The sequence below is a fragment of the Indicator indicator genome, chromosome 1 (assembly GCF_027791375.1).
Source record: "Indicator indicator isolate 239-I01 chromosome 1, UM_Iind_1.1, whole genome shotgun sequence".
Lineage (NCBI taxonomy): Eukaryota > Metazoa > Chordata > Aves > Piciformes > Indicatoridae > Indicator > Indicator indicator.
The window spans coordinates 74,963,606-74,979,351 of NC_072010.1; the positions used below are offsets into that span (position 1 = coordinate 74,963,606).

At 39.6% G+C, this 15,746-nt stretch overlaps 1 protein-coding gene across 1 annotated transcript; it reads left to right on the forward strand.

Annotated features, from left to right (window-relative positions):
- Window positions 1–591: 591 nt before the first annotated feature.
- Window positions 592–8,381, forward strand: AKAP17A (A-kinase anchoring protein 17A). The gene is made up of 4 exons (XM_054383104.1): window positions 592–1,353; window positions 3,466–3,614; window positions 4,674–4,914; window positions 6,562–8,381. Exons 1-4 carry the CDS (start codon window positions 592–594, stop codon window positions 7,492–7,494), a joined length of 2,085 nt encoding a protein of 694 aa, XP_054239079.1. The 3' UTR covers window positions 7,495–8,381.
- Window positions 8,382–15,746: the final 7,365 nt, after the last annotated feature.

The window sequence follows — 15,746 nt, forward strand, 5'->3', positions numbered from 1 at the left end:
TGGTGGTCGCTGCCTCCAGTGTTGCTCACGGCGCTTCCCCGCTTTGTACAACTGAGGCTCCTCAGCGCTGCTCGGAGGGAGGGCGGTGGGCCGTAAGGCGTTTACATAAAAGGGACGTTTTTCTCTCGTTGCAGACACCGGAACGTGGGATCCGCCTCGGCGCTAGCCTGCTGGGGTTTACTGGTTGTTAAGTAGACTTCAAAGCGGTGTGACATCGTTCCACCAGTTCCTTCCTTCCTTCTTGAGAAAGGGTAGCTGCTTTCTGAGCCATCACATACCAACTTCATGTATTCCTAAGATTGTCATCAGCTTCTTAGGGTTTTTTTGTTTGGTTGGTTTTTTTTGAGACCTTACTGAGGTTTAATTACTTCTAGGCTGTAGTGGTTATAAAGTAATTTAAGATGTTTGTATTGCTCAGTTTTAACTCTGTAATTGACTCCTGTATTAAGAAGCATTGTTTTATCTTGGGAATGGTTAAGTGGCCAAAAAATTCTATTATTTACGGATAAGGGCTATTTTATTTGATTACTGTTGGCCTGCAACTTAAACTTGCATCTTTTATTTTTTTTTATTCTATGCTTTTTCTGTGCTATGGCTGCTGCAACAATAGTTCATGATACATCAGAAGCTGTAGAGCTCTGTGCTCCCTGTGGGTTATACCTTAAGCCTATTACAAAAATGACCATCAGTGTGGCACTTCCTCAGCTGAAACAACCGGGAAAATCCATTTCGAACTGGGAAGTGATGGAAAGATTGAAAGGGATGGTGCAAACTCATCAATTTTCCACTCTGCGGATTTCTAAAAGCACAATGGATTTCATCCGGTTTGAAGGAGAGGTTGAAAATAAAAGTTTGGTTAAGTCTTTTCTGGCATGCCTTGATGGCAAAACAATAAAGCTCAGCGGCTTCTCAGACATTTTAAAAGTCCGTGCTGCAGAATATAAGATTGACTTTCCAACCAGACATGACTGGGACTCATTTTTCCGTGATGCAAAAGATATGAATGAAACTCTGCCGGGGGAAAGGCCAGACACTATTCACTTAGAGGGCTTACCTTGTAAGTGGTTTGCAGCAAAGGACTCTGGCTCGGAAAAGCCAAGTGAAGAAGTCCTTATTAAAGTTTTCAAGAATTTTGGAGAAATACGTAATGTGGATATACCCATGCTGGACCCTTACAGAGAAGAAATGACTGGCAGAAATTTTCACACATTTAGTTTCGGGGGCCATTTAAATTTTGAAGCTTATGTTCAATATCAAGAGTATGCTGGTTTCATTAAGGCCATGAACGCCCTGCGAGGGATGAAGCTGATGTATAAAGGCGATGATGGCAAAGCAGTGGCTTGCAATATAAAGGTGAGAAACTTAGTGTTTTGTTTTTTTTTTATGGGAACCCATGTGAAAGACATAGTACAACTTGGTCTTATTTCTCTAGTGCTTAAAAGCTGTATCTATACACTGTAGTAATGACAACAGATGATGTGAACAGCACTACTGTAATTTTATGGAACAGCTGCAATAGAATTTTTAAAGGAAAGTGATGGAGAAAGAAGGTGGTGTTAGACAAAGTGAGTGGGGTTTTACTTTTTTTTTTCTTTTAAGCAATACAGTTCTAGAAATGAGACCTTGATGGAAGGACCAAGTGTATGAGCATGAAATTGATAGGGATTTATAAATCTTGTCATTTCACTTAAAATTTTAATTCAGATGTATTTCACCGGGAGGTTGACTTTAAAGCTCATTGTTCTCTCTTGTGTTCACTACGAATAGAAATTTGGGAAGAGAATTCCACAGCTTCTGTATTTGCTCTCTGTGTTGATAATGAGGTCTACCAGACAAGTGTCAGAATTACGCAGTTCAATAGCAGGGGGCCTGTACTGTCTGGAAATACACAGTTAAGCACTGGTGCAGTTCACACAGAGAGAGGCCTCATGAAAATTTAAATGACAGTGTTAATCTGTAACACAGTTTCCTGTGAATGCAGTATGCTTCATTCTCAATGTTTACATACTGAGTTTTCCAGATCGTTTTTTCTGTAACCTCATTGTCTTAGAAAAGAGAACCATGACAGGAGAACACAAGACATTCTGTTCAGGTGTAGTATCTTGAAAGCATGGCTTGAAGAAAACTTGGCTTTGGTCTGTGCATTTACATAGTGGTTCAATGAAATGTTTGAGAATGCTGAATAGTCATTCATGAAATCAGAAACTGTTATTTCAGGAAAAAGCTTGAGTGCTCCTCTCTGTAATGCGGGCATGCAAATATTTATTTACATAGTAGATTAGTTAGTATAAGTAAAATACCATAATCTTTCATCTGGTTATCCAAGTTTGTACGTTGGAGCATAGAAACTTTCTGGACTTCGACCCTCAAAAGTTTTCAAGGGGATGTGAAATTCAAACTACCATTTATATGCAGGGGATTAGGATTCCAAATTTAGTTTGTACATGCAAGCAGAAGCACTCCTTCTCAGCAGCTTCCCTGGAGATTGATAGGAAAGAGAGGACTGTGTTTGTGACTGTGCTGTCAGGATAGATCTCTTTCATGCAGGGTCATGACACCATGTCTGTTTCTTCCTATCTGTCCTTTTAGCCTGCTATTGAAATGTCATTTTACATAGAGCCTCGGTGCGTTCAACTCAAGAGTATGTGCTTCAAGAGTGTGTGCTCTGCCCCTTGGTTCACAATGATGGGCCTGTGGGAATGTATCACAGACTACTGCCTGCTGGCACATAGGTGGATTACGTAGGATGAAAAGAGTAGGACAAAAGGGCTGTGATGTCTACTGATGGCCTGCTCCAGCATGCAGCTGGAGATGGCCAAGGTGTACTTGTATGTCCTGTAAGTTGATCATTTTCCCAGGTCTCATTTCTAAGGTGTATGTAACTTCCTTTTCTCTTGTGTACCCAGTCTCAAACTTGGAAGTTCAGAAAAGTTTACCTCTGGGAATCTTGGTGTTGGCATTGATGGGGACACAGTTAAACCAGATGCTGCTGAATATTGTAGAACTGTTTTTTCTTCCAAACTGAAGTATTGCAGTTTCAGACAGAAAGGGAGGGCTTTATTTAGGCCCATTTCTACCTATTGCTGTGCAGTCTCTAATTAGCATACATGAGTTGAAAGAATTCTGTATGTTGCTGTTCTGACAGGTAGAAAACATTGGACATCCAAGGCCTAAACCACACAAGGATGTACTTCTGGATGTCACTCACAATAGTGTAAACTGGCACCTGATTGTTTTAGTGTGCAGGCATTTATTTCTCAGTTACCTGGTTATAGTACTCCAATGCTTGCTCTAGGTATGCAGAGAAGGTCCCTTTGGTTTAAAAAACATTAAAAATTTCTGTTTATACTTAAACTGTGGTTTGGATACCTATGTGCTAGGTAAAAATGGCTGGGGAGTTGTTTAGGTTGTAGGGAATTTATCTCTTCGTCTGCTTAAAACTGTTTTCAATTCTATCTTGTAAAGGTTTCTTTTGACTCAACAAAACACCTTAGTGATGCATCAATAAAAAAACGTCAGCTTGAAAGGCAAAAGCTTCAAGAGCTTGAAAAACAGAGAGAAGAACAAAAACGTAGAGAGAAAGAAGCTGAGGAAAAACAAAAAGAAGAAGAAAGGTATATATTGCTTATTGCTGAATTATATTTTTAACAGTCAGGCAAAATAAAACTGTGGATGCTTCTTCACATCAGTATCAATAGGCAAAAACTAAATGCAAGTTTCCTTTCAGAGTCCTACTCCTGTAGCTAAAGTGAAGCACTTAAATTGAGTGAGAATATTGAGATCCTTCAAAGTAAATAGGATTCAGGGATTATGAGATTTCAAAACGATTCTTTTTCTTTTTCTTGAACTGTAATTCCAAGAGCTGAGAACGTACATGATGTGTAGTCATTCTGATGGAAAAATGTGCATTGTAAGTGAAGAACTGAAAATAATGCACTCGTATTTTTTCCAGGATAGGGAAAGGGTGGGATACAGGTGTGTATTAACAGTGATGTTTTAAGAAAATGTCTAGGGGCACAAACATCATAAGAGAGCTATCCAGAATATAAACCCAAATGGAGCACATTGTTTCAGAGACTGTAATAGTGTCCATTTGCCTTGATGTATATAAATTCTTACTGCTTAATGTTTCAATATTAAATAGTTTCTGAAACTCTATAGTTATTTAGGTCATCACTAATGCTTATGTTTACTTCAAAATACCAAATCTGCAAAACACTCAGTTTCCTAAAAATCGTGCCATTACACATCTGACCTTGGAATTCCTGGGCCTTTTACATAAGCTGCTATTGTGTCCTAATGACTGAAATAAAACCTACCAACCCCACACATATTAATTGGCATGGTAATTTTCTTCTCACTATGAAGATTGACTGCCCACCTACCTGACGTACTATTATTGTCTCTGGTCTGATTGGCTTAAAAAAAAGTTAAAATTTTGTTGTAGTGATGTTTTATGTTTGTATTCCAACTTGTTTTTAAATATTGGCAGGCTGGTGATTTATGCTGTCACAGCTGGGGGTTAAAATGTTCACTGTTTTCTGCTTTTCGCTAATCAACAAGGCTTACTTAGAAACAAGTCTACTCAAAGTAGAAAATATATTTTTTACATAGAGTAGAAGTCTAAATTCATACCTGCCTTAGATAAGGTAAAAGTATTAGTCTCTTTTTAGGAAGCAGAGAGAACTTGAAGAATATGAGCGAGAGAGAAAAAGAGAAGAAAAGTTGCGTAAGAGAGAACAGAAACAGAAAGATCGTGAGGTTCGACGAAACAAAAAGCAACTTGAAAAGCTTCAAGCTGAAGAACAGAAAAAACTGCAAGAGAAGATAAAGTTAGAAGAAAGGAAGCTCCTGTTAGCTCAACGAAATCTTCAGTCCATTAGACTAATCGCAGAACTGCTAAGCAGGGCAAAGGTAACTTCAATATTTATTTCAGAAGCTAATGAGGAGCCTAGCAGAGCAAAGCATTTCTGACTTGAGAGAGGGGGTGAGGAATGCTGTTTATTAAACAACAGATGTAGTGCCTCTCCAGATGCTATTCCTTAGACAAAAAATTTTAAAAAAAGTGCAATGGAACAGTGTTTCTCCCTTGTTAAAATACAGAAAAGTGAACTTGAACCTCTAGTCCTGAATATAATTCTTTTACATGTGAGGTAATTCATTGGCTTGCTTTTAAGTCCATTGAAAGAATGCGTAAACATGATAATGTCAGCTAAACACAGAGAATAAGATACAAGGCTCCTTATTTCTAATTCCAGTTTTGGTGCTGTTTCCTGTGTGGATTTCAGCAGTTCCATTACCTGTTCTTTGCAGTTTGAGAAAATGAGCTTCCATTATTTAATATTTGCAAATGTGCAGACTGAATTTTCTGTAGGAAGAGTGCTCTCAGCTAAGGTTTCGAATGTTCGATTGCGTCTTTAATGGCATTGTAAATTTTCACTGAAGCAGAATGCCATTTGCTTAAGACTTTTCTGTAGAAATGAGAAACTGTGTGGCAAAGCACAGGGTTTTTTTTGCCTTTATACCAGAGTACCACAGGAGTGGCTTTGAACTCATACAGTGCTATGTGGTCAGTCAAATGCTATGAGAACAGACAAATACTTCTTGCAAGCTTTCTAAATTTATATTTCTGAAAGAGGAAGATTGTCTGATCAACACCTTCAGATGTATTATAATACTTCAAATTTCACATGTTGTTCTAGCTTCTGTGGCACTTTTGTTGTATTAAGTAGTCTTAAAAAACAAGTTTTATTTTTGCGTTGTGAAACAGCCATGATAAACTAACACCCAAAAGAATTTATGGACTAATTTTGGTTTGATTGGTATTACAGTATGAAAGCTGAAATCCCCCTCCCACACCGACAATAACTAGGCTATCTCAGTCTGGAAGCAAACGAAGCTGTATTTAGAGGCAAAACTCCAATCTATGATGAAATGCAATGAATATGTACAAATATACACTATTCACAACATTTACAAATATGTACGATCAACAGAAAAACACAACGAGGCCCCCTGCCTTCCCCCTAAGGGGCCAAGCCAGAAGGACTCCCCCCAGACCCTCCTGGCAGAAGGCAGAGAGAGCCAAGAAGTAGAGAGGCTGTTAGACTTAGCTTGTCAAGGTCAGTATGCAGGGGTGTGTGTTATCTTCAGCCAGGAAAGAAGCAGCCAAACTGAGAGAAGACTGCGAGACTGCCCGACTGACCTTGTTTTGAGTAGTGATTCTTAAACATTTCTATCTCTCCAATGGAAGTATTTAGAATAATCATTATTTTGCTTTCTTACACCCAATAGTGATTTATTTACATTCTTTCACTTTTCTGCTTGAACTTTGTGAAGAAAAATTAAAGACACAGTCTTTAAAACCATCACAATTGGTTTGGGTTTTTTTCCCTTCAAGAGGAAAACAACAGCTTTATGTTGGGATGGTTAAGTTCTGTTTGTTAGATTTTGGTTTCTTGCCATATTGCTACTTTTGTGTTTTGGTAGGATTTGGAAGCATAAGCAAGTCTATAAATACTTTTTTTGGTCACTCTTACCTTTCCCTTGACTCTATTTCAGACAGTAAAGCTTTTGGAGCAAGAACATAATGAAGAAAAGATTCGTCTTCAGCAGTTAGAGGAGAGGCGAAGGCTCCAGGAGGCTGAGCTCAAACGTGTGGAAGAGGAAAAAGAGAGAGCACTGGGGTTGCAGAGAAAAGAAAAGGAACTAAGGGAGAAGCTGCTGAACAATCTTCTGAGCAAGAAAATGGATGCAGTTAACCAAAACAAAGAAGAAACCGAAGCATCTCAGTCTGATATGCCAAAAACTCCTAGTGGTGTTCCACACACTGTGTCATCCAGCTGTATCACTTCTACCTCAGGACAGGCTGTTGCAGGCAAACTGACTTCTGACTCCCAAAGAGAAGTAGCATCCCCTGAGAGTGTAAACACTCAATGCAAGTACTTGAATGGCAACATTCATGACAAAGTTCATGTCAAAGAAGGTCAGAAACTTCATACTACAAACTCTGAGAGGTCTTCTGAAAAAAGAAGTTCAGGGGTACTTTCATATGTTCCTGCCAGTAACCAGCAGCAGCAGAGCCTTTCTAGCTATGAGCAGAATACCTACAGGAAGGACTCACATTGTGAGCAGGGCAAACGCAGCACAGAGCCAAGGAGAAGAAAGAGCCGTTCGTGTAGCAGCATAAACACTGATGAGGGTAAGGGTAAACGAGAGAGGAGCAGACACAGAAGAGAGGTGAGTTACCAGGAGGAAAAGCGCAGACAAGAAAGGAGGTATTACAGACACTCTAGCAGAAGTTACAGTCCCCGACGAAGCCATAGTCCTCGTGGAAGGAGCGTAAGCCACCGACGCTCACGGTACAGAAGAACTCGAAGTAGTGAACGTAAACGAGACAGAAGAGAAAGAAGTCGTAGTCGCAGAAGCGTGAGCAGGAGACGAAGGCACCGGAGGAGATCGCTGAGTAAGCAAAGGAGTACTTGGAGTGGGTAGTGGAGGCTCTGTCTCCTTGTAAAGGCTGTGATTGGACAAAAGGGCCATAAAGTTGTGAACGAGACCTCGTCGGTGTGACTACTGTAGAAAATATGTTTGTTTCAACCAATGTTAAGTTGCATCTGGTCCCTGAAATCATGAAAAGATATGCCTGATTTTTTTGACATTTCCTTCATGCTTTCTTGTCTCTTTCTGGGTTTCTGCCACAACCGCCTGTGCTTGTGCTCAAGGCCAATCTGTTTTCTTAATTTTCAGATTTCTAATCATTAATTTAAGTCGGTTTAGGTTTTATCTCTGTATCACCTAATTTGGCTTGAGAAATACAGAGGTGCCACCTATAGGAACTCCAGATGCAACAAGCTATTACATGCTGGTTTAATTTAAAATGCTTTCTGATGCATTCGATGAAATCATATTTAACAAGGCAGGGGGTTTTGCTGATTGAGATATATAGCAGGACATTGATACAGTTTTTAAAACTGACTGTAAAGGTATACTACAATTCCTTCATGTGTCTGTCTGGTGCCAAGCTTTGTGGCCCAAATTATTCTGGCATGTAATGCTGTTTGTATAATAATACTTTCCATGTGGGAGAGGCACACTGATGTAGAAAGTAAGAAAGAGTGGTTAAATGGCTGAAAAATTGTTCTGTTAGTCTGTTGATATATTTGGCTTTGTAATAACTTCAGGTGGTATAGAGCCACTTGAAACATTTTTTCAGGTACATACAGAGCTAGCCATTGTCTTTTGAATAAGGGGCCTTCTTGCAATGTTATTTTTACTCGTGTTGTTGGAAACTAAGGCTGCAGTGTCTCTTGTTAATTCAATTTAAAAATACTTTTGCTTCTAAAATGCAGCTCAGGAATATTAAAAGCTATAACATTACAGTGAAAGAGTTTATTTTGCCTTTTTGTGGTAAAATTAAAAAGAAAACTGTTTCCAGTGAACTGAAGTTGCTGTTTTCATGTCAGAATATTAAAATCTGTGGAAGTGTTGTATGAGAACACATTTGTTAACAAAATCACTCAACACATTTGAATAATGAATCTCAGCTACTCTTCTCATTGGTCCAGTTATATACAACTATGTCAACTGTTAATTGAACAGGACATGTACTCTTTATGGACAGCCTTCAGATGCCATTTCCCACACACTGATGCATAATACCAAGTGCATCCCTTTCCTGGAGTGCCTGAGGAGCGTGTTGGTGCTTCAGCGCGGCTGGTTTTCTGGCTGGCTGAGTTTGTCTGCATTGTTTTCAGTGAATCCATGCAGGGTTTGTTTCTTACTGGACTATACTGCTGAAATCTTTGTAGTTACTAGTTATGGAAAGGAAAGGTAGACATTCTTTTATCTTCCTGGCAACTCATGTTTTTAAAGGGTTCCAGTTAATTTTGTTCCTTTTCAAGTTTTTGTGACTTTTGAGTTTCACCATTGTCTTTGGGACTAGAAGCTATGATTATCACCTCAACACCACCAAAATCTTGAATTCTGAGCACTTGCTTTCTGTAGAGAGTTAATTTTTCTGTCTTTGTTAAAGTGTTAAGAAGCTTATCTACCTGAAGATAAGATCATTTTAAATAATGATTTAGCCAAAATCCAACCTGATGTTGGTTAAGTTCGAGAAGGCTAATGGGATGCCTGTGTGTAAATACATGCAATTCTGCTTAGCTTGCTCTTAAATACTGACACATTGTCCATGGTAACACCACTTTAAAAAAAGAAAAAGTATTCTATCTGCAGTTACAAGTAAAATTCACACAGTGAATGGTCACCAATGACTCTGAGCTCAGAATTATACTCTTACTAGTGTTTCTGCTGTTTAGTTCTACTGTGGATTTCCACTGGGATTGATATCTTGGGTGGGGGTCTTGATGTTTTGTGTCCGAATAGGTGAGATGCTACTTTATAATGCTACTTTCAGGAAGTCATCAAGCTATGAATGCAGTGTCATTGCCAAGGCTGGAAGCATTTAAAACATTGAGTCACCAAAAAAAAAAAAAAAAAGAGTCATACTAGAAGAATCCGACAGATATTATTAATTGTTGCAAATAAAGCCTGTGCTTGTTAGGGTTGTTTGTGGTTTTCTTTCTCCAGAGAAGGCATCAAGAGCAGGTTTCATGTTCCACCCTAAAATGATAAAATTCCTTAATGTCCCTTGATCTTTAGGGCAATTTAGGAGGCCACAGAAGTTAATTGTGACAAGGATGTTCAGCTGTTGCACTTTGACAAGTCAGTCAACTTAACACACCATATCCAGCACTGACTTCACATAATGTCCTAAAATACAGCAACTTAAAATAGCTCAGTTGTTTATAGTGCTTGTATTTCTTTTTACAGCAGCTTCAGGAGGAAAAGGCTGAAAGTGCTTTGAAGCTACTTGCAGGTGGTGACTTTCCAAAATGCAGAAGGAATGTGGAAGAAGTCCTCTTTCAGTCGGCCAGCTGAACCCAATCAAAACCTCTTAAAAATCCTAGTACCTGGACTTGATCATTGCAGAGCTTTATCTAGTATAACACTTTGCAGTATTGTCACTTCAACAAATGTGTTTTGTATCAAAGCACTCCAAAACCTTTTCAGTGCCGAATCCTCTGGAATGGATATTGCATGATCTGTCTTTGCACTGCATCTGGCTGTGGTGAAGTTAACTTTCTTCACAGCTGACAGTACAGTGCTGTGTTTTAGATTTGTGTCAGTGTTTATAGGATACCAGTTATAGTGCAAGGCTTGTGCAGTGTCAAGGTATTTCTCAAACCTTCTCATTTTGTACACACCAAAATGCATAGGCTGAGGATAGGAGAGGACACAGCTGGGACAGTTGACCCCAACTGACAAAAGAGATCTATTTTGTGCCATATAGCATCCCACTCAACAGTAAAAATAGACTTGTCTTTCCAAGGTAGCCATTGGCCTCAACAATGGTTGGGTATCAGTTGGCTTGTGGTCTTCATTGACCACGGACTTTGAGCTTCAAAGAAACAGACTTGAAACAGTAATCTTTTAATAAGGTCGTAAATACAAGTTACGCCATGCCAAATACCCTTTTTTCAGGTTTTTATTTCGGCTGACATAAGTGCTTGTACTACTGTAAAAACTTCACTGATGGAATAACAATGTAATTTTTGATAGTAAATGGTTACTCTTTTGTTTTGTACATTTCTACCAAGTTATCCTCTAGGAGTTTGTTTCACGCAAAGGAACCTAGGATACTAGCAGACTTTACAATGACTTCTAGAAGCCAAAGTATCAAAGTAACTGATACTCTTCTTTTCTGGAAGAATGGTGTGATGCTGACTGCTTAAATCTTACCTAATTGCTTACATTTGGAAGACTGACTTTCAGGAGCTGTCTAAAAGCAGATAAAATTACTTGGTTATTCCATTTCTGTGTATGTCTTTTGAGTGACCTTGGGTTCATATGAAAAGATAAGTGTTTAATGTCTGTCCTTTACTGCTTTAGATGCTTTAAAGCAAGGTCTTTTGAAATCAACTTCAAACTTTGATCAACAGACTTTGGTCGAACTAATGAAGGAGTTACAACAATCTACAGTACTGTTCTTGTTTAATTACTTAATTTATAGCGATTAAATCACACTGCAGTCACAGGTTGTGACATAGATTCTAAGAAAACTGAAGACTATAGGATTTGGCAACTAATAGTTATCAAAGACATACTAAAATAATAAACAGTTCTGAAACATTAATTTTTTGTTAATATGATTCAATATTGGACAGCGTTTGACTTAGCTGATGTGTTACCTCTACTTTCAGACCCTTAGCTACTGGAAATCCAATCCAGTGAGAATGTCTGCAAAGTTACCTACCTATTTACTTCTGAAACTGGTCAGTGAGGATTATGCAGCAGTAGCAATCTGACCCAGGTTTATCATGAGTTGAATGTTACTTACATCCCATTGCATCAAAATTACATGTTGTATTCCATTTCTCTGTTAATATTCAGGGGTTTGTGTCTTTCCCTTGGTTGTAAGCAGGAATATAGATTTCATTCACTAGTTTTATCGGAGCATCAAGGATCTGAATTGAGCAATACAATTAAGTGTTCCTTCACAATTAGACTACTGTTTGAAAAGTTGGACGCTGCATGTTAGCTTTCATCTTGACTGAACACATGGCAGCCCCAGGAGTACAGGGCACATGTGGGGAAAGAAATCTCTGGAGATGATGAAAGACTTCAGTATGATTCATTCCTTCAGAAATGTTAAGCTTATACCACCCATTTGACTTAACCTTTTTGGTCTGCTTTGAAGCTCAAGCTCTCTTCATGTCATTTCAAAGCCAAGAACTCGAGTTGTTCCCAACTTCCTGCTCTGTGCCAGGCATTGGTACCTGTGCCAGGAGGATAGGATCATCACAGTGGTCAACCACCTCATTTTTGAGGATGTGTAGACTTCAGAAGCGTATTTAATCATCCAATGATAATAAGGCAGCATGTGACCTCTTCCCATTTTAGGATGAGGACCCTGCTCCTCACAAACTGCTTGCAGCTGAGGCAGCTGGGAAGACCGGGGGCCAAAACTCCTGATCCTCTGTGTGCTGTGCAGCAGCGGGTGCATGCTGTCACTGTGCGTGCCTCATCCATGGCTGTTGACACTGCCATGTGTTTTTCCTGCAGCCCTTGTTAAGCAAAGGAGAACACCAGCCTTAAGTTCATGTTGCATTCTGTTGACCTGGCCCTTCTCCAGCCCAATGAACATGTTACTTGCAAAATGTCTTCTGCTCATGGTAAATTTGCAGAGTTGTCTCCAGTGTTTGTGTAAAGCAGCAATCTAGTTGCAGCTGATCCTTCAGAAATGGGTATGCACGATGGATCCCTTTGGCGTCTTACCTTCCTACGTGTGTCATTATTGTTAAAAGTATACCTTTGATTTTTGTACTTAATCTGATACGAGACTCTTGAGGCTTGTTAGAAATGGTATGTGCCACCATCCTTTCTTTAATCACAGCACAAAAAATAAATTTGATCTGCTTCCCCATAACGTGCTGCATCCCCTGAATCTCCTGCTGCCCCACAAAAAAAAAAAAAAAAAAAATTAGATTAGTTCAAACACATGGTTTGCCCTAGTAGCAGGTTATAGAACCTTTAAAGGGCTAAGACTGATAGTAATTGTTTTCTAAGTGATACCTAATTTAATTGTATTTGCACTGTGGCACCTGTGAAGTGAGCTCCACCTGCTCTGGACAGGATGCCAGGGAGCATAGTCCTTGAAACGTGACTATTTGTAGGACAACAAGAAGGGATAACAGTGTGGTAGCACCGCAGTCACTCCCAGATAATAGTCTCAACCAAAAAGTGAACAATCGTTGATCACCCTCAGACCAGGTCCTCCCTGCCGTTCTGCATACGATCTTAGATGTGTATCTTTTAAGTGCCCTCAGAATTGCCTAGTGATTTCTGTTACTTCCTGTCTTAACTGGAAAAAGGGAGGGCTGGCAAAGTCTTCTGCTTACTGTGCCTGACATGGCTTGCTGTCATGGTTTAACTCCAGCCCCAACTAAGCACCACTCTTTCCCCACTGGTAGAATAGGGGAGAGAATCAGAAGAGCAAAAGTGAGAAAATTAGTGGGTTGTGATAAAGACAGTTTAGTAAGTAAAGCAAAAGCTGCACATGCAAGCAAAGCAAAACCATTAATTCACTACTTCCAGCTGGCAGACAGATGTTCATCCATCTGCAGAAAAGCTGGGCTGACACCTGGGAAGATGGACTACCTTCACTCCGAACATCCCCCACCTGCCTTCTCCTTCCCCCAGATTTATATGTTAAGCATGATGAAATATGGTATGGGATATCCCTTCAGTCAGTTGGAGTCAGCTGTCCTAACCATGTCCTCTCCCAATTTCTTGTGCACCCCCAGCCTACTCACTGGTGGGGTGAGAAACAGAAAAGGCTTTGACTTTGTGTAAGCAGTGCTTAGCAGCAACTAAAACATCTCCGTATTACCAAAACTGTTTTTAGAGCAAATCCGTAACATAGCCCCATACCAGCTACTCTGAACATAATTAACTCTATCCCAGCCAAAACCAGCACACTTGCAAACAACATAAGACTGTTGAAAACAAATATTTGAGGTGAGACACCAGGTAAAAGGGTTGCTACTCCATGCCAAGTCACAGGAACACTTCTTTCTGAAGCATTCCTTTTGAGGAGATGGAGGAGAGGGTTAACAGATTAGCAAGCATAAAATGGCCTCTGCAAGGTAGTTGAATGTCCACTATTTGCCTTTGTGATGCTAGACAGAGCCCAAGTATTTTCCAATATAGGAATCTGCCTTTGGCTGCTGTCCATCTCGTTTTGATTTTTGCACCTCTCAAAGTTTCAGCCTCTACCGTTTTTAGCTAGTGAACCTGTCTGTCCTCAGGGAGACTGTGCCTTTCACCTGCTGGGACCTCCCTCTGACAGACATTTTGATAAGTATTTGGCTGAATTATTTGTTGAGAGATTATTTGCAGGCCAGGATGTTAAAGCAAGAACAATTCTGGATTGCTTATAATAGACCTTAAAAGACATCCTCACTCAAGAGTTTTAGTATAAGGAAAACTGAGGAGAAGTGAGGGTTTGCTCAGAGAATGAGCTGGGTATGTGGGATATCTTGCCTGTTCCAAGTGCCTTCCAGTATTGTTTGTGATCTAAACAGGAAAAAAGTTAAAATGGTTGGTGTGAAAAACTGACTAAGTAATAGTCATGTTACTGAAAATGAATGTTTTGTTAAAAGTTCCAAAGGAAAACTATGATACTTAAGCATCTTGGCTTTTAGGATTCTTAAAAGAAAAAACAACAAGCAAAACTGGGCAGAAACTATATTATCTTACTGCACATCCAGACCATCCAATGCAAATCTGATATAAACTGGGCATACTTAGAGGCTTAATAATGATAGTGAGGTGCATTTGTTTCCATACTGACATTACTGAAATTCTTACTGAGATTTGTGTTCATTGCTTAAAAGGAAGGTTGCATGTGTGAATAGTCTCACCTGTCACCTCTCACTAGCAGACACATTAATTTTACTGAATCTGCTTTGCTCATAGAGAATTTCTTACTTTCAAATGTTATGCAAAATTGACCTATTTGTTGTTTTTTGGTTTTGTTTTGTTTGGGGATTTTTTTTGTGTGTGTGTGGTGTTTATCTGTAGTGAGTCATTTTGGAAAATGGCATTCATCACCAAAATAGAACCAAGAAGGTAAAATAACAGCTTTAGCCTGCATGTGGTCTAAGCACTATGACAAAAACCTTGATGGGGTTTTCAGACAAAGTGAGCCATTGCAATTTCATCTTCATGAATGCATTTGCAGATTATAAGAGGCTTAGACTTTAAGCCTCACTAGCAATTTACTTTGAAACAGAAACACTCTGAGTGTGACTTTGCATCAGTCTGGTGTCTGTTATCTGCGACTGTCCTCCCCTGCATCTCCCTACCAGTAGTAATCCCATTAGATGATTACATGTGGTGTCCTCAACAGACAGATTTAGTCATAATTGAAAGAGTACTTCAAGTGGATTTAATGAAATACATGGTCATTTTATTACCAGAGCCTCTTGTGCCCTATAACTGCCTTAAGTAAAGTGAATTTATGGCCCTTTAGGATATGCTAGCCTACAGCAGTGCACATAGCTGTCTGTTATTTAGTCAAAACTACAAGTTTCAAGAGCTGAGTATTGTTGTACTCACGAATCTTTAATGCAGCTGTACTAAATATCACAGTAATATCTGATTACCAACATGTGGCTCAGTCCTTTGAGGAAAGTGGTCTGTAGTAGTAATTCCTTGTAGGCTTCACCTGAGTGATCATTATCAGAGCAAATTAGTCACTGTGAGAAAGCAGCACAACAGATTCTTACACATTCTCTTGGGACTGCCTCATCCTGAATTTGGGAATGGGACGTACCCCACATGGGTCACCTGAACCTGTGTCCATCCCAGCAAGTTTTATCTCCCATCTGTCTATGCCTCTGTATGTCTTTTGCACTTTCTGTGGCCATTGTTGCAAACCAGGACAAGGAAGCACACCCTGTTTTTTCACACCTGGGTGCAAATCATTCTAGCCACATATTGTAGTGGGATGCTTTCTTCTCCTTCAGCTACTTCTGTGAACTTTGCTCTCAGATTATTTCTTTGGTAGGTCTTGCTTGGTATGTAGCAGTTAATGACAGTCATTTTCCTTACATGGGTATGTTCTGAGGCCCTGGGTACACGAACCAGAGCCCCTGGTTTCAGCACATTGAAGCTAAGAA

What these genes read in the sequence shown, in the direction of transcription:
- AKAP17A (XM_054383104.1), top strand. Translation starts at nt 592, where the DNA reads ATGGCTGCTGCAACAATAGTTCATGATACATCAGAAGCTGTAGAGCTC. An exon ending in AAACAAAAAGAAGAAGAAAG is followed by an intron (nt 3,615 to 4,673) that starts GTATATATTGCT and finishes GTCTCTTTTTAG; the next exon opens with GAAGCAGAGAGAACTTGAAG. An exon ending in AACTGCTAAGCAGGGCAAAG is followed by an intron (nt 4,915 to 6,561) that starts GTAACTTCAATA and finishes ACTCTATTTCAG; the next exon opens with ACAGTAAAGCTTTTGGAGCA.